Source organism: Astatotilapia calliptera, chromosome 15 (genome assembly GCF_964374335.1).
Source record: "Astatotilapia calliptera chromosome 15, fAstCal68.1, whole genome shotgun sequence".
NCBI classification, from domain to species: Eukaryota; Metazoa; Chordata; class Actinopteri; order Cichliformes; family Cichlidae; genus Astatotilapia; species Astatotilapia calliptera.
In genome coordinates, this window is record NC_137436.1 from 35,449,985 (window position 1) to 35,473,536 (window position 23,552).

A 23,552-nucleotide genomic window follows, 5' to 3' on the forward strand; every position below is an offset into this window, starting at 1 on the left:
TTAAAATATGTTTATAGAACTGTTGTTGTATTTGTTGAAAATTTTCTGCTGCCCTCTACCTCAGATCTCTCTTTAAAAAGACATTTTTGACGTAATTGTGACCTTTTATCTGGGCAAGTAAGAGATATATAAAAGCCACTTTGCCAAAAACTGATTGCAGCTTCTATTGTGACAGGTATGTGTGTTATTGTTTTTTCTGTTCCTTCCTAGTGGGATAAATAATTTCTTTGGTAGCTCTCGAACTTCGTAGGTTCTTTTGGGTGTTTTTGTTTTGGTGAAAGGAGCTTTTTTTCGTATGTCTTTGGCTCCCCTTTTTGGAGAGAGTAAGCACTACATCCATTATCGTGTGAATTTAAAGCAAATACAGAGAATAGTAAATTAAAAACCATTAAAAAAATACATACTTGAAATCTTGATTTACTTATTAGTGTTATTACGTTTACCTCGACATCTCTGCACTCCCGATGAGTGTGAACAATGTTGGGATTAATTAAAGCATCATCTGGCCGTGAGTCAGAACGGCTCCAGGATCAGATCAGGATTGTGGGTGTTTTCATGAACGAGTGAATAAATATTTGTTGATATGAAGCCTTGACGCTTTATTTTTATATATTTATTTTCCCTCCTGCTGTGTCTCAGAGCTGCAGTAAACCCCCAGCAGCGTCTTATGGCTCGGCTGAGCGACGATCTCGATGAAGACAGCAGAGCGAGCCTTTTGTTTTTCAGCTGAAGCGCCTGAAAGGTCGCCTGAAAAAGCGGAGCAGCTGGCACTGAGCGCAGATGATGATGACGATATGCAGAGGCCGTGGAGATGAGTGGTATTAATAGGAGGGCTTGAGTGTCACAGGCTTTCACAGTCGAGACCAGGGGGGCTTTCTGTGGCGGACAGTCGGCGGAGCGGGTTTTGGGGGGTCTTCCAGACTGCGCAGTCGGAATAAAACAGAAACGCAGCTCAGACTGGCAACATGGACGTGCTGGCAGTTCTTAATTTGGGCGATATTGCCCAAGCTTTCTCCAAAATGGGAATGTTTCCTGTGTTTGATCTGGCTTACTACATCGTGTCCATCCTCTACCTCAAATATGAGCCAGGTGAGTGTGCTTGACACTTTTCTGCTTATTATTCATGTCATAAGTATGTTAGAATATAAGTCTGCGTGCTGTTTGTGCAACAGTCCACAGGCTGTTAAGTAAAATATATCCAGAATAGTACGTTTTATACACCTGTGACTGGAATTTAACCAGGAAGTAACGAATGAGGCGAGAAAGTCTATGACTTGCATGATGTGTAATTTCATTGTGAACAGAAGGCTTTATTTGTATTACATTTAGCTCACACTTTGCCTAAATACCCTTACAAGGACTTTCTCTTGCAGTTATCCGTATAGTCCTTATAAAGAATGACCTGTTACATAAACTCCAGCAGCAGCTCTGCAGCTCTGCTTTGCTTTATGTGAGGGAATGTGTGTTGCTGCAGCAGCCTGACCTCCTTTAGGAAATCACTGGAGTAGATTAAACCCCCCAGCTTTGGTTAAAGCCCATTTTTTCCATTAAGATTTAACTACTTTGAGTAACAGAGCCCGAGGAGGATGAAACCTGAGGCCTGTGCATACCAGTGACTTAAGCAATAAATAGAAGGGCCTGAAATAGACGGTCAGTAGGACCTCCAGAGCCAACTCCCCCGCCACCTTTGCTGCACACTTGTCCCTGGGAATGTGTGCGTGTATTCTTTGAAATAACACATTCGCCTCTCCACAGAGTTAAACACGCACTGTGATATTGATATGATGGTTTGGTCTTGTTGGCAGGTTTCATCCTTGATGAAAGGAGCACAAAATGCATCTCACCCTCATAATAAGTTTAAAAAGAAGCCCGCCATGCCCATCGAGCCCATTTAAAACTGTTTGCACAGCATGATCAGAACAAACGCATCATCTCTCACATTTTCCTCAGCTGGAGGAGTCACTCGTCACATAAGCACAGCTGTAGGCCACTTGGAAGCCTGTTTTAGACTAACAACTTGGATAAAGTTAATCGATATAAATGTTTTTATCAAGTTTAGTGAAGTCAGCATGTTGTTAAAAGTCTGTTGTTGGGGGACCAAAGTTTTATATGTATGCTGTATAAGGTAGATCAGGGAATCTCCCAGCTGGCTCAGGGTCAAGATGTACTGGCCAAAAGACTGCAATGTGTGGAGTAAACGAACATACTGCAAAAACGTAAAAGGCAGCCAAAGCAGAGGGACTGCAGTTTGTGTGTATTTTAAAGTTAGAAAGTACCAGCCAGCACGAATCAGGCCGACTTCAACTGTAAAGCTTGCCTTATTTTCATGCATGCAATTTCACAGTCAAATGAGTCCTGCTGTGGCTCCCACAATATCACATTTATCCTGCACACGTCTGTGCCTAAAATTGCACCAGAACTTTGAGCTTTTTTCTTTTTTCGGTTTATGTGACAGGAGAAAGGAGAGAGAAGTGTAGGGTCAAAGGTCATGAGTGGCCTGTCAAAGTTGCATACAGGAGAGGCCAGTGAGCAGGATGTATTTATAGGGCAGTATTTCTCAGGATCAGGTTGCCTTCAAATTGAGGAACGGTTGAACCGCTACACCCCCACCCACCTGTTGGTGGAGATTTGCACTCTCATCTCGACTTACTGTAACAATGCTGTAACGCCGTCGAGGCTCTGTCCCGCACGAAATGTGCGTACAGTCTCAAAACTGACATGTAACCTTTTGTGTGGTCACACGTTTGCAATTTTTCCACTTTTGTATTTCTTACTTATAGCTGCATCTGTTTTCTTGTTGCACCTCCTGCATGCATGCCATGTCTAACTTCCTTTTCTTCTTTGAAATCATTTGGGCACCTAGTTTTGCTTTTGTCCCGTTGCTTCACCAGCTTCATCAGCTGTAGCACAACATGAAGCAGAAACATTTTTAGCTGCAGCGTCCTGAACACTGGACACTGATTTAGAAAATGTGGAAAACTTATGACGGTGTCAGTTTGCAGAGTTTTAAAGTTTAATTGGCGCCTGCCTTGCTGTTACTCACATGGATACAACACGTGAGTCCACAACATGACTGTTTGTCATGCAGGCTTTCTTTGTAGCATCTTTTAAGATATATGCATCCAGTATATTACAAAGAGCCGCTCTAGTCTGTATCCTTAAGCAAAGCAACCATATGTCAACTCAAAAGTGACTGTAGTTATCCCGAGTCAACACTGACTGATGATAAAGATGTGTACTATCAGGGCGTGACCTGGAATGATAAACTGGGTGTGCACAAAGATACAGCACACACGGGATCCACTGATATTAGCATTTGCAGGCTGCTGGTAACAGTTAGGTCTGCAGGAGCTGGCAGAAATGATCAAAGATTAATATAGTTAATAAGTTAACATTCTGCCCAAAGTGCTGACTTTAATTAATTTAATTATATGCACATTTTACACAAGGAATCAGGAATCTGCTCACATGACATTTATTTGACTGGTATGCATTCGGTTTATACTAAGCACATTTTCCTCTGTTTGAATAAATAAACCTTTGATTTTATACCTTTCAGTGGTGTTTTACTCAAAGTTATTGTTTCATATTGACTGAATGTTTTAGAGGAGCAGGGGGTGGTCCAACACAGCCTCCACGTTTTTCTCACTTGACAATTATAACAAGTATTATTGTCAAGGACTTTTTGCAAAGCATTTAATAGATCAATCAACTGATCAATCAACATCATTTTATTACATTTACAAACAGATAAAAAAGGATAAATAATGACTGTATTTTTTTTTACCACCACCAGGAGTCGCCAAAGTTGAATAATTTTCCTCTTTTTCTAAAGAAAACTATTGACTTCCAATCAAATATATAAACTGTTTGTAGATAAATCACCTGACTGATCCTATAGTTACTTTAGTTGGTGAGTTGCTTAAGTTTGGAGGATTTTGTTAAGTTTTTCTGTTTGTATAATCTTGGAGAAAACAGAAGAATGCGCAGCATCTGACTCTTTAATAAAAGCACAGAACACATCATCATCATCATCATCATCAGCTTCATGCGCACACTGAGAGCACTCATTGACCAGCTGCTGTGATGTTTGGATCTTCACACCCTTCTGACAGCTCGTCCTCTGTGTTGCAGGCTCGGTGGAAGTTTCTCGCAGGAGTCCCGTGGCCTCCTGGCTCTGCGCCATGCTCTACTGCTTTGGTAGTTACATCCTGGCAGACATCATGCTTGGAAGCAGCCCCGTCGACTATTTCCAGCACAACAGCCACATCCTGCTGGCCTCAGCTGTCTGGTGAGAAAACCCCCAGAACCAGTTTGCTCATCACTCGTGTTTTTATTTAACTTTCAAGATGACATTTATGATACAAAGATCTGTCTCTTCCATTAGACATCAAGGATAATGAGTTGCAGCGTGGTCAGGAAACCAAACGCACACAATGGATTTATCCATTTATTTTATTCACAGGGAGGAGATTTATATGTAACAGGAATAAAAAAGTAATGTTTTATGTTTGTTGAGGAATAAACTCACAAAGGTTGTCAATCTCAATTGCAGGTACCTCCTCTTTTACTGCCCGCTGAACCTCTTCTACAAATGTGTGAGTTTCTTGCCCATCAAGCTGGTGTTGGTCGCCCTGAAGGAAGTTGTGCGCACTCGTAAGATCGCCGCAGGGGTTCACCACGCCCACCACGCCTACCACCACGGCTTCTTCATCATGGTGATCGTTGGATATGTCAAAGGTCGGTGTGACTGGGCTTTTGGTGCGTGTATAGTCCCTAAATCACCAATGTTTACATTGTGATGGAAAGGTGATTATGCTTGTGAGGAACAAACTAGTCTGTAAGTGAGTCGTGGCAACTGCCAACTCTTTGGTACTAATTTAGTGACGCATACATAGATACACATACTCGATGCATCTACAGTCTTTGTTACTGTGGCTGTTGGATCATCAGTCGCATGATTTAAACATGCATTAGTTGTACTTGTGCTTGCCTCTGTGGATGGATTACCACCAAGGCAACTGTGCCTTGAAAACTCCAGGCTCAAGTGGTTTTCACTAATGTGATAAATAATTCACTCAGGAGTAAATGTCCAGTGTAACAGGATCATAGCTAGGGTTGTGTTTTGTGGTTAACCATAATGTGGGCCATGCTTTCCGAGCCAACCTTTGGATCCTGTGTGGAAACAGAGATTTATTATGTGTTTAAAAAGGGTCAGGAAACTATTTTAGTAGATAAACTGTGCACAGTCTGAAGAAGAGGTTCCAGCAACTCCTTTTTTTTTGTATTTTTTGTAATATCCAATCACAGCTGCCCAACAGCTAGAAAAGCTGCGTATCAAATGTTAGGTGTGGGTTCATTCTGGTCTAACTTCTTTTCCAGACATGAACCTGCCAAAGAAAGAAAGAAGCAAAGCCTGACAGATGCGGTTGTGCAAAATGTTAAACCGCATTTCTACTTTGGCTCTTTATCATGAAAGCCTCCTGTCCCAGTTACAATAAGGAGGCCCTGCAGGTGTCCTTGTTGAAAATGGGCGTAAGAAGCTGAAGTCAGATAAGAGCAGTGACTCACAACATAGACTTTTTTAAAATCCTCCTTTCTATTTTTATCCTCACAGGATCTGGAGTGGCTCTCATGTCCAATTTTGAGCAGCTGCTGCGTGGTGTGTGGAGACCCGAGACCAACGAGATCCTCAACATGTCATTGTAAGTCTGGGGGGGAAATACAATGATCAGTGTCTCCTCAAACACAAAACCTAAAGCTGAACTGCACATAACGCTGAGTTTGCTAAAGTCATTCGTGTGGCGCTCTAAACATGTTCTGACTTCTGGTGCCCTCTGGTGGTGGGACCTAAAAAGGACACTCTAAACACCATGGTTCCATGGTGAGTGGGTAACCTGTTTGCTTTACATGTGAAATACCCCCCACTTTAGACACAAACTGAGACTTAGGAGTCACAAGGTAGTGTAGTCCTAGTGACTTCCCCAAGCCTGAATGAAAATGCAGTCAGGGCGTAAAACCTGTGCCAAATCAAAAATGTGCTCCAATCTGCTGAGGTGACCCCTCGTGAAATAACGTAACAGCAGAAAGCACCCACTTACAGTGTCAAATAAGAGTTGAATTCAAATTAAATAGCAGGCTTTGCGCCAGCCTCCACTCCAGCCCTTTCTGCTCTCTGTTTTTGCTGCCAGCGTTCGTTTTACCACCAGTTTGTGTTTTTTGTTTGTTTTTTTTCTCTCTACAGCCCAACCAAAGCCAGCCTCTACGGTGCCATCCTCTTCACCATGCAGGAGGCCCACTGGCTGCCAGTGTCCAAGAGCACCCTTATCCTCATCTTCACCCTCTTCATGGCCACAAGCAAGGTACGATCAGCAATTCAATGACTGAACTCAGAACCATCCACCTCTGTGAACACATCTGCACTGTGTCAAAACACTCTCTTTTGCTTCGTTGGACTGATGAAACATGTTTTGTACTACACAAATCAGGGTTTATGGGAAATACACAACTAACCTGTTGGTTTTAATGTGAAATACATAAGTGTTATTATCACAGGAGATCTTTTACCTGTAACATCAAGTGTATCACATTTGAAACACTTAACCTTTGGCACACTTAATCAGTGTGATAAATTGCGCAATACATTTTTAACCAGCCAAAGTAAAACAAATTAAATGTAAAATTAACATTTTTTCGTATTATGTGGTTAGTTTTTTCCGTTGGAACTTTTCACTTAATAATTCTGAAACATAAAACTCTAAGGCTGCTTTATTGCTGAACTTAAAGAAACAAATTAACACCAACTAGGCACAATGAAGGAACACAAAGCAAGAGGGAGAACCCGACAAAGAACAGAAGCAAACTGAGGGTTTAAATAAACAACATAGATTACTGAAGAGCGGAAACACCGGGGGAACACTGAACAGAATTTATCAGACTGTTCTCTCCTCTCAGGTGGTGATGACCGCCCGGCACTCTCACGGCTCCCCCTTTGCTCTCATTGAGTCCTGGATCTGCCACCTGCTGTTCGGCTCTCCTCTGGCTGGTGGTGAGGAGGACCACCATCATCCTCCTCCTGCAGGTGCTCCATCTTCACCTCTCAAGACCAAGGAGGATCTGAGCGAAGGTGCTCGCAAGAGGAAGGTCAAGAAAGCTGAGTAGAGCGCCGTGCTGCACTGCCGAAACGATCGGACTTCCCATTCCTTTCTAAGACGAGGGGCAGTTTGATGATGTTTGATGTTTTGCCAAGTGAGAGCCTTTCTATTAGAGCAACATGGTGCTTTCGACATTTGACATCACCCGAGGACTCTGTAAATACCACAGCAAAAGCTTCACACCCAACCTGGACCTTTGAAACCTATTTATTTATGTGTCTGTGAACATCTGCATCCGTGCAACACTGTGTGGCGATCCACGGTCAGGGGCTGCAGCGTGCCCTTAGGACAGCTTTCGTTCCTCATCAGTAGTTGTTACCAGGAGCAAGTGGTTTTTATTTAGTTCACCAATTCTTATTTTCATGAAGGAAACAGCAGAAAATGTTAATTAATTTGACTCTTAATCTGAAATTCTAATGTGAATAAAGCATTATGTGAAAGAACACGGATGATTTTTACACTGAAATGAAAGCAAATTAATATCTTTCAATAAAATCAGGAGAAACATGGTGTCTGTTTCGTGTCTGTGCCATTCGTATCCTCTTAATGCACAAGTGGATCTGCATGTTCTGACTCTAATAATGACCATGAAATCCATCTATCTTATCCAGGTCTGGTGGCAGGTGGAGACACCATCACATCACACACTAAACCATAACTGTAACCCAAACTGTAGCCCAGTAACCCTAACCTTAACCACAATCACAACCTAACCCCAAACCCTAACCAGTCCCTTTTTGTATTTTTTTCCTAAATGGCCATCAGCAGGATTTTTTTTCCAAGTTGTAAAGCTACAACAAAATAACAATGAACTTGGTCAGATGCAATGTTGATCCACAAACAACACAAGGACATCAGCTGTATCATCCTGGGTCTATCACAGGTCCTCCGCTTGGAAGGACACACCCAGATCACCCTGGAGACATCCTAGGTGTTCAGGTGATCCCTCTGAAAAAAAGAAAACCAAAGGACCAGGGTTACTGGGATTGATCCCAGAGCCAGGCCCGTGGAGGGAGCCTGAAGGAGAGTCTCTGGTAGAAGAGGCCTCAGCCCATGTGGCCTGCCCTGGGGGTCTGATCCCTGGCTGTTGAAGCTAGCTTGAGGGACAAAATGTACTTCAGTTTATTTAATGGGACATGAAACTAACGACTGAGCCCATAAAACTGTCCATGAAGTGTTTACTGAGGTCAGACAGCAAGGGTTTTAGATGCAGATATATTTTACTGCCAGCAGGTGAGGCACTTAGACATCGGCTTCACTTTTCTGGAAGCTACATCCATCTTTTTACCCGGTCTTTAGGAGGTAACAAGAAGCATTTTAGGCTTTCGATGTTACATATGTAAGGATGTGACACAGTCAGGCTTCAAGTAAACTGTCCTCAGCATATATTTTGAAATAACACAGTATACAATGAAATGGTCTTTTTACTATGAAAGGGAATTTCCTCTCTGGTGGCAAAGCCCCATAGACAACTGTATAAGTGATCAACTCCCATATCAACTCGAGCTTTAAGACTGCAATTGACTCGACTATAGAATGTTTCAGAAGCTCTGCCCTAAGCAGGGGCCGGTCCATGTCGAATTATGGGAATTCTAATTCAGAGGTACACCCTGTTTCTCCATGTGAAGCTTTTTTGTGCTACAGCGTGGTGCAAAAGCCAGTATTCATTACTATTATTCCTTACCTTAGTTCTCATCATTTAAAGACATGTCCAGGGCCAAAATATAATTCTTTTTACATGCAGCATTGGCACTCAGTTGATATTATGTAACCCTGAAGCTGCTGGAAGGTTAAAAAAAGAAACAAACAAACCCAAAAAAACAAGAAAGAGAAAACAGAAAAGGGCAGAGGTGAACCTCGAGTCATGTCTTCAGAAACTGAGAAGCCCCCTGATGTGTTCACAAACTGTTGTAGCATAGGCAGCAAACCATCACTAATGAAGTTTGCAGGAGGTTGTTCCACTCGGCTTTTAACCCTAACATTCCTCACATTCCTAAAGATCAGAGACGTAAAATATCTGCTCGATGCATTTTCTATCTATCTGTCTGATTTCTCACACATACAGACTAGAACAAGCAAGCATTCGTATTGTGCTTTGACTGTATGAATGTAACTTTGACTGCTGTCAGCTTTTAAGTTGATCTGGAGCAAAACATCCAACATCTGCTGATCTCATTACTGACAACTAACCCTACTGCAGGAGTAAAACAACTCTGACAGTCATCAGTGATGATAATACAGTTCCTGTAGACGTAGCTGATGTCATTGCACGTAATTATTAATGATGAAAGTGTTGGTGTTTTATTCTGCACGTGCTTCCATGTATTAGGATTGATTGCTAGCTTTTAATCTCATCTGCAGACCATTAGAGGTGTCTGTGTAAGTGCTACAGATTAAAATGGTACTGTGAGTAAATGTGCTGATATGGTGACAGCCTGGGGTGTTCTGTGGGGAGATTACATGTTTGATCACCGTACTGAAATATGAAAATGGATGGAAATTTTAATTTCCTAATAATTTAACTGATCTTGGTGTTTTCTTCTTTGGAGAGTTTCTTTCATTTTGTTCTAATCACAGTTTAAACAAAGTTTGAAAAAATGTTGACCTTTTTTGTAATGGAGCAATCCACAAAAGTGTTTGGACCAGCTTCAGTACATCTGCTCATTTCTTTTCATTGTACTCATTATGTGGTTAGTTGAACCTTGGATCCTTGGATATTCTAGAAACATTCAGCCATTTAAGGAATAATCAACACAGAAATCCAAAAGCAGCAGCCAAACAACCCTCGAAACACTTTCTTCAGCATCTTTACTTGTGTCGTTTTGGAGTGACGTGACCAAAAAACACAGCAAGTAATGCCGCTGTTACACCGCATTGTGGGGGTGTATTTTGTTGTGTAACCAGACGCCTTCTTCTTCCTTTTTCTTGGAGCTTTAAGGGAAGGGATGGAGATGTAAACCACAGGAGGGGGGGTAGAAGGTGGCGTATAAAACCTAAAGTAGAGAAGAAAATACCCCAGAACCTTTGTTGGGTTAAGGATCGCAGGAGGAACAGAGGGAAGGAAGAGAGTAACCTGCTGTACCTGAACTGGTGCTTTTTGCAGAGGTGAAGACATGCTGTGGTTTCTGGGGCTGACCTGTGTGCTCTGCATAGGAGGGAGCGCTGTTGCAGGACAGAGAGGTGAGAAATACGTTTGATATCGGAAGATTAAAGAGCATTAGCAGTAAATATGAGTAAAGGGTAAAGTTTCAGAGTTTTAATTTGAAAGAAACACAAACAATATATGACGACTGATGTGGAGACGCAGCAGAGAAAGAAGGCATAATTTAAAACATTAGAAAATATAAACTGATTTATCCATCTGGGGAAGATGTTACAGCTTTTGGTAGTTTCTGGCGACAGGTTAGTGTTTTCTTAAGTAATTAATCTGATAAATGAAATGTTATTAATGGAAACTGCTATGCAGAACAAGAGAAAGGGGTGTTACATAAGACAAATGACAAAAAGCTGCAAATGAAATGAATTCAAAGCCAGATTTTATTAATTATTTCAATATGATTTTTTTAATTAATTATTATATTTATTTTTAGGGGAGGTAGAGCTTTTTGTTATGAAAAATTAGAAAAATAGTCGGGCAGGAACACAAATTGACTTAAAGGAGCTCAAAGCTCACGAGGGCTGGAAAGTTCTGCGCACACAACAAGGGAAAACAATCATAGTGAGATTCCTGTCGTCCAGGACTCAGCCTCCTTTCCATTAGCAGAGACAGTGATTTATGTCGAGTATCTCTTCTCTCTGCTGTGGAATTCATTCGGTAAACACAGTTGCCGCTAACGACAAGAACACATTTCCTGCTCTACACGCTCAGGAGATTTCTGCTTTTGGTGCCCGGTACATGCGGCTGAACTGACCTGCAAATGGTATTTTTAAAACAACAATAAACGTATGGATACAGTGTGTCGTCGCCTGCATTATTATTCAGACTTATTATCAGGTCTTTCTGTCTTTTAGCCGCACTTTAATGTTTTGCTTCACTCTCACGGCTCTCATCGTGTTATTTATGGCCCCAGCAGGAGGTTGTTTTGAGAGGAAAGCCTCCAAAAAACACATTATAGAATTTGTTCAAGACAGATGCTGTTAGTAGATGAATGTTGTGAAGAATCTCAAAAGCTGGATATATGAAGAATCAACTGCTGATCAAAGGTTTGAAAGATCAAATTTAACTAAAAGTTATAAACTGAATTGCTTTCACTGAGTGAAAGTATTTGATCCCCAAGCAAGCAGGGTGTCCAACTCCAGGGCTCAAGGGCCGGTGTCCTGCACGTTTTTTGTGTCCTTAATCCAACACAGCTGATTTTAATGGCTAAATTACCTCCTCAACATGTCTTGAAGTTCTCCAGAGACCTGCTAACTAATCATTTGATTCAGGTGTGTTGACCCAGGGTGAGATCTAAAACCTGCAGGACACTGGCCGTTGAGGCCTGGAGTTGGACACCCATGACTTAATACTTAGTGGAGAAACACCTGCTGGTAACCACAGCTTTCAGATGTTTCTTGCAGTTGGTCACCAGGGTTGCAGGAGCGATTGTGGCCCACTCTTCTTTACAAAAACTCTCTAAATCCTTTAGGTTCCTTGACTTTCTGTAGGACTGAGATCTCTAGTCCTTCATGTCCTTAATCTACTTTTTCTTTAGCCCCCCCCCTTTGTTGCCTTGGCACTGTGTTTTAGATCACTGGCATGATGGAAGATCCATTCACAAACTCTCTTCAGTGTTCCCAGAAAGTTGATTCTGTTCATGTGGATATATGGTTACCTGGATTACTAAGCATGCATTAAGACATCTTCAGTGAGTTTCTCATCCCGGATTCTATGCTTCATGGCCCCACCCATTGTCCCCTCAATGCGCTGAAGTCATCCTGGACTCCCAGCAGACAAACAGCCTCAAAGCGTAATGTTTCCACCTCCACGCTGGACTGTGGGAATGCTGTTCTTTCTCCAAATACAGCGGGTCAAGTTGAGCACAGCACTTTCTCCCAAGCCTCCTCTGAATCGTTTAGATGTTCACTGATGTAGATGTTAAGACAGGCCTGTACATGTGTCTTTCTGAGCTGGGGGAACATGGAGGCTTTGCAAGTTTCAGCCGATCATGGTGTGGTGTATCATCAATGATGTTCGTAGTGTCTGTGGTCCAAGCTTCTCTTGTGTAGTTTTGAGCTGATATGACACCTTTATCATGATCACTGTCAGTCCATGAGGTAGAATCATGCATGGATGCATTAAGGGCAAGTAATAGCCATTTTATATTTCTTCCATTTCCAAATGATCCCACCAACAGTTAGCGCCTTCTCAACAAGCTTCCTGCTGATGGAGTTGTAGCTCCTTCCAGCCTTGTGCAGATCTACAATCTTGTCCCTGATATTCCGTCTTTCTCCAATAAATGAAAAATTATAGACTGTTTTTTTGTGAGGGAGTAAATTTACAAATTCAGCTGAGGATTAGATAATTATTTCCCCCACTGTGAAATTTTGTTAACTAGGCTTTGTGAAAAAGTGAGATCAAGTCACTATATGTATCCTCTAAGAGACTATCAATATTATCAATACTGCTTTGGCTTCATCTTATTGCCTCTGAATGAATCAGATTACAGGTTCTTAATTAGGTTCTTAATTAGAGAACAGAAGTTCAATATAAGTATAATAAATATTATATATATATACACATACATATATATACCACTGAGTTTCAGTTTGATAGACATATTAGACTTTAATATAACTATTCCACAAACATAAAAGTAATTCAGAAACCTATAACTTCTTATTCCTGCAGTTAAAGTCCTGTGATTATATCTATAAATTAAGCTTCCCACTCGATAGTTGATTTGTAGTTAAATGAAGGCAATTTGCACCAAAACTACAGATCATACTGAAACCAAGCATCCCAGGATACCCATAAGCTTAATTCCAGAAAGCATGTGAGCAGGAAAAATGTCCCATATCTTCCGGATAATCTTGTGTCATTCTATTTCTCGGAATATTTTTTTTTTTTTTTGACTTCTGACTCCAGTTAATGTGTGGGCTGTGGATTCGAATGAGTCCTGTGGTGGTGGAGGAATGCCAGGCATTAGACTTTGGCATTAAACATGCAGTGGATCATGTTGTACAGGACCCTCCACACACATATCAAAACACTGCTCCCTAGCTAGCTGCCAGTTCATCCAACAAAACAATTCCACAGAAAAAGTGAAGCAGTGCAGCAAGAAACCAAACCTGCTCCGTGTAGTTATAACTTGAGTTCTTGTTTTTACTGCAAAGTTCTTATTAACTGTTTCTTCGAATTTGTTCTGTATATAAAATTACATTGTCTAAACTTTTATGTTTTCATTAATTTTAAAGGTTTTCTGCTTGTATTTGTTCGTGATTATTTATTCTTATTTTTTCCTTTTGTTTTTAGTTTCAGAGAATCAGGTTGTACATTTAAGGTCACACTTTTTTTTCCTAGATCATGCTCCGAATGATCAAAAATCAAATTTTTATTTAAATACAATACTTCAGTAGGTAAATTTTAACACTAGTTATTTCTAGCTAACTGATCTGACTAAAGGTTAGACGAGAGAAAAATGGGTAATTGAAAACAAATTATTCCTGTGAATAGGTAAAACAGGAGAAACTTTGAAGCACTGTAGACAATGTTGGGCAAGTTACTTTGAAAAAGTAATTAGTTATAGTTACTAGTTACTTCCTCAAATTACTAGGAAAAGTAACTATCTAAAATAAGACAAAAACATAAAATCTGAGTAGAAAAGTTATATTTTTTACTGTAACAACCACAAACATGTTTAATGAATTATTTTCATAACTTCAAATGCAAATATAAATTATAAATTTTAAAAACCTTGCATGGGGAATATAAAAGATTTCCTTTACTAATTGGTTTGTTCTCTCTTCAAACCCAGATGGAGAAATTATCAGTCAGATTAAAATGACTAATCTCGTCTTGGGTGAGATTAAAGAGCTTTTGAAGCAGCAGGTAATGCTCTGTCATAAAAATATATTTAACTACCTTTACTTGCATTTGATAACAGTTTGACTCAGGGTGCTGAGGAAATGCAAAAAGGTATTTAATCTGTTGGTTGTACTTTCCAGATTAAGGAGATTGTATTCTTAAAGAACACAGTGATGGAGTGTGAAGCCTGTGGTGAGTTCACAAGCTCGCTTATCAATGATGGAATTATGTTTATGTCTGAGAATACACACATTATTACATCATTATTGAAATTTAATTATCTTTATCGAAATTGAGCCATTATCCATAATTTTCCACAACTATGAATATTATGATTATGTAGTCCATTAGAAGAAATGGGAGAGAGATTTGAAGACAAAAGGAAACAACTAATAATTTGCTTTGATGTAATCTTTTCTCAGCAATGGGGGGTATGCAACCTCAACCCACCTGTGTGCCCAACTCCTGCCACCCTGGGGTGAGCTTTGTGGAAACACCAGAGGGTGTAAAATGTGGACCCTGTCCTCACGGCATGGAAGGAAACGGTACCCACTGCACTGACGTGGATGAGGTACGAGCAGAGATTTGATAAACTGTTGCTGACAGTACAGTGTTACAGGTATAACCATTGTAAGGTCAGAAAACTCTCTGCCTGACTTCGTCAACTAGAAGGAGACGAAATGGCTAAAATTTAGACTTTACTAGAAACCCAGTAAAGGGCTCATCTAAATGAATGCAGGTCCTCATCCTAAAAACATCCTGACGTGTGTGTGTCTCCTTATTACGAACAGTGCACTGTGAAACCGTGCCACATGGGTGTTCGCTGCATCAACACATCCCCAGGTTTCCGCTGCGGCTCCTGCCCCGCTGGATACACTGGCCCGCAGGTCCAGGGCGTCGGTCTTGCCTACGCCACTGCCAACAAACAGGTCGGCACCATGCAGCAGTTTATGGTTCCATTCAACATGAGATCAATTTGGACTTTACGTGGCCGCCCAAAACAAACTTCCTTCTCTCTCCGACTTATTTTTCTTTTTGCCTCCTTTTTCAGTCTTAATGGTAAAGACCATTCAAGTGACTTTGCATTTGTCTTTAAATCTCTGTCCTTTTTAAGGTATGCAGAGATATTAATGAGTGTGATGGTCCCAACAATGGAGGCTGCGTGGCGAACTCCGTGTGTCTGAACACCCCCGTAAGTATGAACAAAGTGAATTTCCATGAAATTGCTGATTAGATCTAAGCCTCAGTTAGAGTCATTCTTTGTGTTGGCTGAATATTTTATTTATTTTCATCCTTAATCACTTTTGGCCGTAGTAGCAGCAGTCCTACCTTACAGCTGATACAGTATTGGAAACACAATCCTCTGGGTTAACTGCATGTAACTGTGTCCAAGACGAATTGCAACAGAATGTTTTTGAGCAGTCTCTTAATGGTTTAAACTTTATTCCTAAAATGGTAATTTAAATGGAAACAATTTCCATCCATCTATTTTCTTAACTGCCTACTCAGTTCACGGTTGCAGGGGTGCTGGAGCCTAGAAACAGGGTACAGCTTTGGCAGGTCACCAGGACTAATTTGTGGTTGTGCATGTGCTTCAGCTTGAACGGAGAGCGGAGAGGGGTTTTTACTCACTGCAAACATCCTTCTAAAATTCCCAATGCACATCGCAGGATAGTGATAGCTGATAATTGGTCCCATGGAGAAGGTGTACACTCCACATAGAAAGGCCCTAACCTGTCATTAGTGGATATGCATCAAACTCCAGTCTAGGGTTATCAGTTAGGGTTAAAGATTGCATAGTGAAGCCCACGGTGAACTCAGTGTTTTGTATAAATGCAGTATATCCCATGCCAAATGTATGTGTAATCTTAGGACCAATATTTCTCCGTTTGCTGTCTGAAGCACTGTGTTTTAAGTTCCATGTTAACACTACCAATGTGGGCACCTGTGACTTGGTGGGATGGTTCTATCAGGGCTCTTTCAGATGTGGTCCCTGTAAGACAGGCTACACTGGGGATCAGCAACAAGGCTGTAAGCCTGAGAGAGCCTGTGGCAATGGCCAACCCAACCCCTGCCACGCCAGCGCAGAGTGCATCGTCCACCGAGAGGGGACCATCGAGTGCCAGGTGAGCAAATAAAACTTTTATGTTTTAGCTCCTTGGATTTAGCTTTGATGGGTTATCAAAGCTATTACAACATTCCTTCCTCATCATGTTATAACAATAATAGCAGCTATTGGGAAATAGCTGTTTGAGCACTTATGCTCATGTTGTGCAGACCACAAAACAGAGCCAATAAAAGCATTATGTACAGCTTCTAAAACATTTTCCATCCTTATAGTGTGGAGTCGGATGGGCTGGCAATGGCTATGTGTGTGGTCCTGACACCGACATCGATGGTTTCCCAGATGAAAAACTGGACTGTCCTGATAGTAACTGCAACAAGGTAAATCTCCTTCATATCTAAGAGAACTCTTTGAAAGTTACCCATATTAAAACAGTTTATTTAGCTGTGAAGAAGATCAAAGATCTTATAAAAATGTGACATAAAAGAAGATGTTGTCATACTTTAAATTCAAACCTCAATCCCAGATCAAAGAAGCTCTTTATCACTTTATACAAAACAAAAGTATTAATTAAAACTTACCCATCTGCTTATGTTTCTTCCAGGATAACTGTCTCACTGTTCCAAACTCTGGTCAAGAAGATGCTGACAGTGATGGAATTGGAGATGCCTGCGATGAAGACGCAGATGGGGATGGGATCTTAAATACACAGGTTCATACACAAAGGATACTGAGGTTGAAAGAAAATATAGTAAAATCATGTAACTTTGCTCTCAGGGACTAAAACATCTTTTTCCCAGGATAACTGTGTGTTGGTGCCCAATGTGGACCAGAGGAACATCGATGAGGATGACTTTGGCGATGCCTGCGACAACTGTCCTGCCGTCAAAAACAATGACCAGAAAGACACAGACGTGGACAAATATGGAGATGAATGCGATGAAGATATCGATGGCGATGGTAAAGACTTTGTGCAAATAGATTTTAAATCTATATTAATTACAAGACCTATTTACTCTGGCTGTTAATTAGAAACACTGACATGTATTGATATGCCTTTAATTTGAGATGTGATTTGAATGTGAATTTGATACATGAGATTTTTACAACCTATCAACTGGAATCATTTTCATGTTATGACTATGAGTGTGTGAGTGTGTGTGTGTGTGTGTATGCACATGCACTTGTTTAACCATCTTAGTGAGAACCATTTTGAACTTTAGACAGTTAGATTGGTGACATTTTGGAAAATAAGGACCTGTGGGCCACACACACTCCTGTAAAGGCCTGGTTGAGATTTGCTTTAGGTTTAAAATTAGAATGAGGTTTTAATTTATGGTTATGCACGTAGATGGGATGGTTAAGATTACGATAATGGGTCAGACAAAGATTTTGTATTTATTTATTTATTGGGTCTGTCATAGTCAAATGTGTGGAAATGTCTTCGTGTTGGTAGGTGGATTTGGTTTCCTTTAAACATACTTTATCAGCATGGTGGTGCTACAGGTGTGTAGTTGAGAATGAGTATGGTCTGACCAACCAGACTGAGTAATCGTGAGCATTAGAGATGCCAGCAGGGTCAACGAATTAATCCACAAGGCTGGAACCATCACTGGCCAGAATCTGGAGACATCTGAGTCAAGAGGACAGTGAACAAACTGCTGTCCATCACTGACAACACATTAAAGCTATGTGCCTGTCTTCGGGTTACTATAATATTTTCTAACATTCCCAATGTTAACCCCAGGAATTCCCAATCACCTTGACAACTGCAAAAGGGTCCCAAATGCTGACCAGAAAGATCGAGACGGTGACAAAGTGGGAGATGCCTGCGACAGTTGTCCCTATGATCCCAACCCTGACCAGGTGAGAAATGTCTTCACACGTTACATCAATATCTTGCAAAAAGGCACGAGAAGTTAAGCAGTTAATCTTAAGTAGAAAATCTTTCTTTTAATGGCCTCTAGTGGTTTAACTTTTTAGTCTGCAACAGTAATTTGGTATAGCGTGTACTCCAGGATGTAGCATCACACTCATGGTGCATTATTCAGTCCACATTGTCTTTCCTAGCTGGGATTATCATTGCCATTGTCTGCTTGTTATTCTTTGGAAAATTTCATATCTGAAATTCGACTCAACTTATGTTTCTCAGATGGATGCGGACAATGATTTGATTGGCGACCCCTGTGACACTAACAAGGACAGGTATTGTGTGAGCTCATCAGTCAAGTCACTTGTATTTATCTGGATCTGTTTTCATTCTCCAAGTCAAATTTGCACCTGCTATAACATCTGTCTCTTGTCCAGTGATGGCGATGGTCACCAAGACTCTCGGGACAACTGCCCAGCTGTCATCAACAGCTCTCAGTTGGATACTGACAAAGATGGAAAGGGAGACGAGTGTGATGATGACGATGACAACGATGGGATCCCAGACCTGCTGCCACCTGGTCCTGATAACTGCCGTCTGATCCCCAACCCTCTACAGGAGGACTCTGACGGTGTGGGACACTGTTGACATATTAAAATAAAAGTTTGTGCTTTACTTACGCCTAATATCTACCTATCCTCCCAGGTGACGGCGTGGGTAATGTATGTGAGAAGGATTTCGACAACGACACCATAATTGACCCAATAGACGTCTGTCCAGAAAACGCAGAGGTCACCCTCACTGACTTCAGGGAGTACCAGACAGTCGTTTTAGATCCAGAAGGAGACGCACAAATCGATCCTAACTGGGTGGTGCTGAACCAGGTCAAGCGATTATGGCTTCTTTGATTTTTGCTGTTCTATTTTTTTGCCAGAATAACATGTCATGAAATAACATTTCTCTACAATCCACTGTTCTGTTTGTACAGGGAAGAGAGATCGTCCAGACTATGAACAGCGATCCTGGATTGGCTGTTGGTAAAAAACTGTTTGACATTTCAAGAAAATATAAAATATAAATATTAAACTGCCATCTGAAATGACCGAAAATGGCATGGATTTGTTTAAAGGAAACCAAATTCACCTACTAATAGGCCCCTGGCTGTTGCTTTAATTTACTGCACATAGAGCTATACGTCTATGCTACATTTTAAAAACAAAATCTGATGTGAAATAATTTGTCCTGCAGGTTACACAGCTTTCAGCGGAGTAGATTTTGAAGGAACATTTCATGTTAATACGGTAACGGACGACGACTATGCAGGTTTTATATTTGCGTACCAGGACAGCTCCAGCTTCTACGTGGTGATGTGGAAGCAGGTGGAGCAGATCTACTGGCAGGCAAACCCATTCAGAGCCGTGGCAGAACCAGGAATCCAACTGAAGGTATGTCACTGCCGTACTGTTTGCAAGAAATTCCAGCTCCACTTCAGGATAACGGATTAGTCGTAAAGAGACTTTGAGCTGTAACTAGTAGTTGTATTAATATTTAATCTATGGTTTAAATGCTTTATAGGGTCAAGGTTTTGCAGCACAGTCCATTTGAAGAAGTGTCCATAATGAAATAATGAGCTAAAAGACGATTATTTTCACTGCCTTGTGGCTTACAACCAACCAGTTAAACCTTAAAAACAATTTTAGTTGCCATGGTCAGAAAATGGTAGTAAATTTGTTGATAATCTGTAGATTTAGTAGAGGCATACAAACAGCCTCTTCTTTGGCTCTCGGAGGAGCCGGACACACTTTTTCTCCTCTCCCTTATCTTCCCTGCTTATGTCCTTGTCTAGTCTCGTTTTTTTTTGGTATTTTTGTATTTTCCCTGGAACATTCTCTCACAGTCTGTTCTCTAAAACCTAAAAGAGGAATTATGGATTGGATCAACTGGTCCCTAAATGCAATTGACACCCCTTTCTCAACGAGAAGTTTGGGCTTGGGTGAGCCTGAGTGCTGAAGATATCGACCTATTCGGAACCATGGTAACAGGGTTCTGGCTGATCAGAGCTGGCTTGGCCCTGACTTATCGAAGAATTAAGGAAGCGGAACCAGCTGTTCAAACCCCCACAAGGCTGCCCGCTGGGATTGGAACGATGGGAGAGGCGTGAGTTTCTCAAAATGGGCTCATTGAGTCAGCACGGATAAGATCTTGGAGAGGCTACGGGTGCTGTGAATACTCAGAATAAGATCTCTGACTGCAGACTGGATACATCTCGGAAGGGCTAACCCGGAATAACATCTCTGGGCGCAAAATTGGATGACATCTCGGGGAGACACACTGCCGTGAGTTCTCAGAAATCGGCTCCTTGAGCACAAGAAATGACAACACAGAACGCAAGTATGGCGAAGCTCGCGGCTCTCCAACGGGAGATTGAGAGACCAGTGTTGGACTGTAGAACTGCTTTGAAATTCATATGAGCTGTTCGCACTAAAGTAAAAAATACCATCACTTATGCGGATACCCTCTTGGCGCCAGCTGCAAGGCCGGAGCTGAACAAAACACCCTGATAACGACTGTGTTTAGTCTGTTTCTTCCCATTCCATGCAAGGCCACCAGGGTTGGCTGGAAGACTGTTTACTTAGCCTAGCAGGGCGAAGGACACTGTCTCAGCTGAACTATGGACACGCACACACATACACATACTGATAAGCACTCACCGACGCATCACCCTCCCTACCCCGGATCTAACGCCACCTCCAACGCTTACCTCCCCTCTGATGTGGACATCGGGTCAGTTGGAGGCGCAGTCGAAAGATTGCAGCGGTCCCAGATCAGATGTACACACTGGAACTCTTTCCCATGTTGCTTGTCTGTGTTTATTGTGCTATGGTGTGTTGATTGATATCTGTGCATCTTTTTGTGTTACACATTTCGATGTTTTTTCCTCGCTACCTAGCCTGACCTGTCTCCCCAATGTGATGTTTGTGTATTGTATGTACGGTCGGCAAGGTCTGTCATCTCGGTTGTGGGCAAAAGACCTGCAACTGACAAATAAAGGCTATCTCTCTCTCTCTCTCTCTCTCTCTCATATGAGTTGTGAAATAATCTATAATAAAAAAACAAAAACAAAACGTGATCGCAAACACGTTATCCCTTTTTTTACTCTTCTTAAGGCAGTGAAATCAAACACAGGTCCAGGTGAAAACTTGCGGAACGCTTTGTGGCACACGGGCGACACCACCGATCAGGTGAAGCTCCTGTGGAAAGACGCTCGCAATGTTGGCTGGAAAGATAAGACCTCGTACCGCTGGTTCCTCCAGCACCGGCCTGCTGACGGCTACATCAGGTACCGTGACACACAATTAACGCTGATGTTTTGTAGGAGCCACAGGCTGGAAAATAACATTCATCTTATGATAGAGAGTGTGTGTGTATATTTGTTTAATCATCTTAGTGAGGACCAGTTCGAGCATTGGACCATTAGATTGGGGACATTTTGAAAAACTGAGGACCTTGAGATTTTCTTTAGGTTTAACATTAGAATAAGGTTTTAATTTATGGTTATGCATATAGATGGGATGGTTAAGAGTACGATAAGGGGCTAGACAAAGGTTTTGTATTTATTTATCTATTGGGTGCGTCATAGTCAAATATGTGGAAATGTCTCTGTGCCTGTGAAAATACTTTCTCAGCATGAAAGTGTCACAGGTGTGCGTGTGTGTGAACTGGGTGAGGTCTGATCAACAAAACTGAGTAATCATGAGTATCAGTGCCAGGGATGCCAGCAGGATCAACAAATTAATCCCTAATGCTGGAACCATCACTAGCCAGAACCTGGAGACATCTGAGCCAATGAGGGACAAGAGGTCACTGAACAAACAGCTGTCTTGCCCAAGGATACAACGACCGAGACTGTCCGAGCCGGGGCTTGGACCGTCAACCTTCCGGTTACAAGACAAACTGCCAACTCTTTGAGCCACGATCGCCCGGCTTATGTAGCTGGGATGGTTACGGTTATTATAAGGGGCTTTCCAAAGATATCCATGCAAACTCGTGTGTATTTATGTACGTGTGTCATAGTCAAATGTGTGGAAACATCTGTGTGTCTGTGGAAACATTTTCTCAACATGATAGTGCCAGAGGCATGTAGTCGAGAATAGATGAACATGTACAGTGAATACATGCAACCGTTTTATAAATATTTCAATAAAAGTAAAAATTTGATTACATTGGTGGTGCTAGAGAAAAAGAATCAGCCATAAAATGTAATTCTGCAAGTGTTATTAACACTTTGTTAATGCAATGTTGGTTGCTGCGCTTTGTTGGTTTGCAGAGTTCGTTTCTACGAGGGCACTCAAATGGTAGCGGACACGGGCGTCATCATAGACGCGACCATGAGAGGAGGCCGACTGGGAGTCTTCTGCTTCTCCCAGGAGAACATTATCTGGGCCAACCTGCGTTATCGCTGCAACGGTGAGTGAAACATTCAGAAGAGTTGAAAGGCTGGACTGCAGCCACAAAGCGTTTTTCATTTATTCAACAATGTTCCTCTGCCAAGGAAAGAACTAGTGCCATTTGTTTCTTTGTCAGCAGGAAATACCGAGCCAAATTTCACAAAGCAATCAAACATAAGCCATTTCAGTTTTAGTGGCTATATTTAGAACACTTTCTTAAATATGAAAAATATTGCTTTTACCTTGCAGAGGATTCGCTCTCCAAGTGCCCTGCTAGCTTTTGAAGCCAGTCATGTCTGATGTTGGATAACTTGGTTATTTGGTGTGTTTTTGTTAACCAGTTATGCACTGACTGGAAGTATGCTATTATTAGCAGAGCCATGAATGCTGCCACAAAATGTGTGATTTTTCAAACTGAATTGTGAACTGGCTTTCCACTGTGTTTCTTCAGACACTCTTCCAGAGGATTTTGATGCCTACAGAGCCCAGCAGGTCCAGCTGGTAGCCTGATGACAACAAACAGGCCCAAAGAGAACGCTTTCCAATGCACAGCTGGATCTCAGAAAGAAGATCATCACGGCGATAAGTTTAATTAAAAATCCAGCAGAAGTGTTGGAAATGTCTCCAGTGAAAATTGATCGATTGTGGTGCAGAGCAACGGTAATATGTGTTCAAAGGGAAGTGGTATAATGTTAGATTAAAAATTATATAACATTTTCCACTTCAGAAAAACCACTTGAAAAGATTGGACTGTCACTAATGAATAAATGTTGTTGTTGTGTGGGAATCTGATGTCTGTGCATACTGAAACCATGGATATCAATGCATCTAATATCCCTGTTTAGATGCATCCACTTGGGGATTATAGCGCTTACCATCTTGTTTTTTTGTTTTTTGTTTTAAACTAGATGTCGTTAAGACACTGGACATTCACCATAAGGGATCTGTATATGACAATGTAGTCACTCCCCAAAGCAGGCTATGCTTTTCTCTCAATTTTACTCTAAAT

General features: G+C 41.4%; 2 protein-coding genes across 2 annotated transcripts; both read left to right on the forward strand.

Annotated features, from left to right (window-relative positions):
- Positions 1-141: 141 nt before the first annotated feature.
- Positions 142-7,664, forward strand: tmem38a (transmembrane protein 38A). Its single transcript, XM_026142423.2, has 7 exons — positions 142-175; positions 640-1,089; positions 4,135-4,291; positions 4,556-4,740; positions 5,618-5,705; positions 6,245-6,362; positions 6,955-7,664. The coding sequence occupies exons 2-7, from the start codon at positions 966-968 to the stop codon at positions 7,159-7,161; spliced, it is 879 nt and encodes a 292-aa protein (XP_025998208.1). The 5' UTR covers positions 142-175; positions 640-965; the 3' UTR covers positions 7,162-7,664.
- A 2,485-nt stretch (positions 7,665-10,149) lies between these two features.
- On the forward strand, positions 10,150-23,330 carry comp (cartilage oligomeric matrix protein). The gene is made up of 19 exons (XM_026194076.2): positions 10,150-10,334; positions 14,111-14,184; positions 14,301-14,352; positions 14,583-14,731; positions 14,952-15,089; positions 15,275-15,352; positions 16,134-16,286; positions 16,501-16,605; positions 16,830-16,937; positions 17,026-17,185; positions 17,973-18,091; positions 18,378-18,430; positions 18,533-18,726; positions 18,801-18,979; positions 19,084-19,132; positions 19,344-19,540; positions 21,263-21,435; positions 22,423-22,562; positions 22,995-23,330. The coding sequence occupies exons 1-19, from the start codon at positions 10,268-10,270 to the stop codon at positions 23,051-23,053; spliced, it is 2,247 nt and encodes a 748-aa protein (XP_026049861.1). The 5' UTR covers positions 10,150-10,267; the 3' UTR covers positions 23,054-23,330.
- The last annotated feature ends 222 nt before the right edge of the window (positions 23,331-23,552 follow it).

Excerpts from the sequence above, each read along its gene's own strand:
- comp (XM_026194076.2), top strand. The coding sequence starts at position 10,268 with ATGCTGTGGTTTCTGGGGCTGACCTGTGTGCTCTGCATAGGAGGGAGC. Across the intron at positions 14,353-14,582 it reads GATGGAGTGTGAAGCCTGTG|CAATGGGGGGTATGCAACCT; the intron begins GTGAGTTCACAA and ends ATCTTTTCTCAG. Across the intron at positions 14,732-14,951 it reads ACTGCACTGACGTGGATGAG|TGCACTGTGAAACCGTGCCA; the intron begins GTACGAGCAGAG and ends TATTACGAACAG.
- tmem38a (XM_026142423.2), top strand. The coding sequence starts at position 966 with ATGGACGTGCTGGCAGTTCTTAATTTGGGCGATATTGCCCAAGCTTTC. Across the intron at positions 5,706-6,244 it reads GAGATCCTCAACATGTCATT|CCCAACCAAAGCCAGCCTCT; the intron begins GTAAGTCTGGGG and ends TTCTCTCTACAG. Across the intron at positions 6,363-6,954 it reads TCTTCATGGCCACAAGCAAG|GTGGTGATGACCGCCCGGCA; the intron begins GTACGATCAGCA and ends CTCTCCTCTCAG.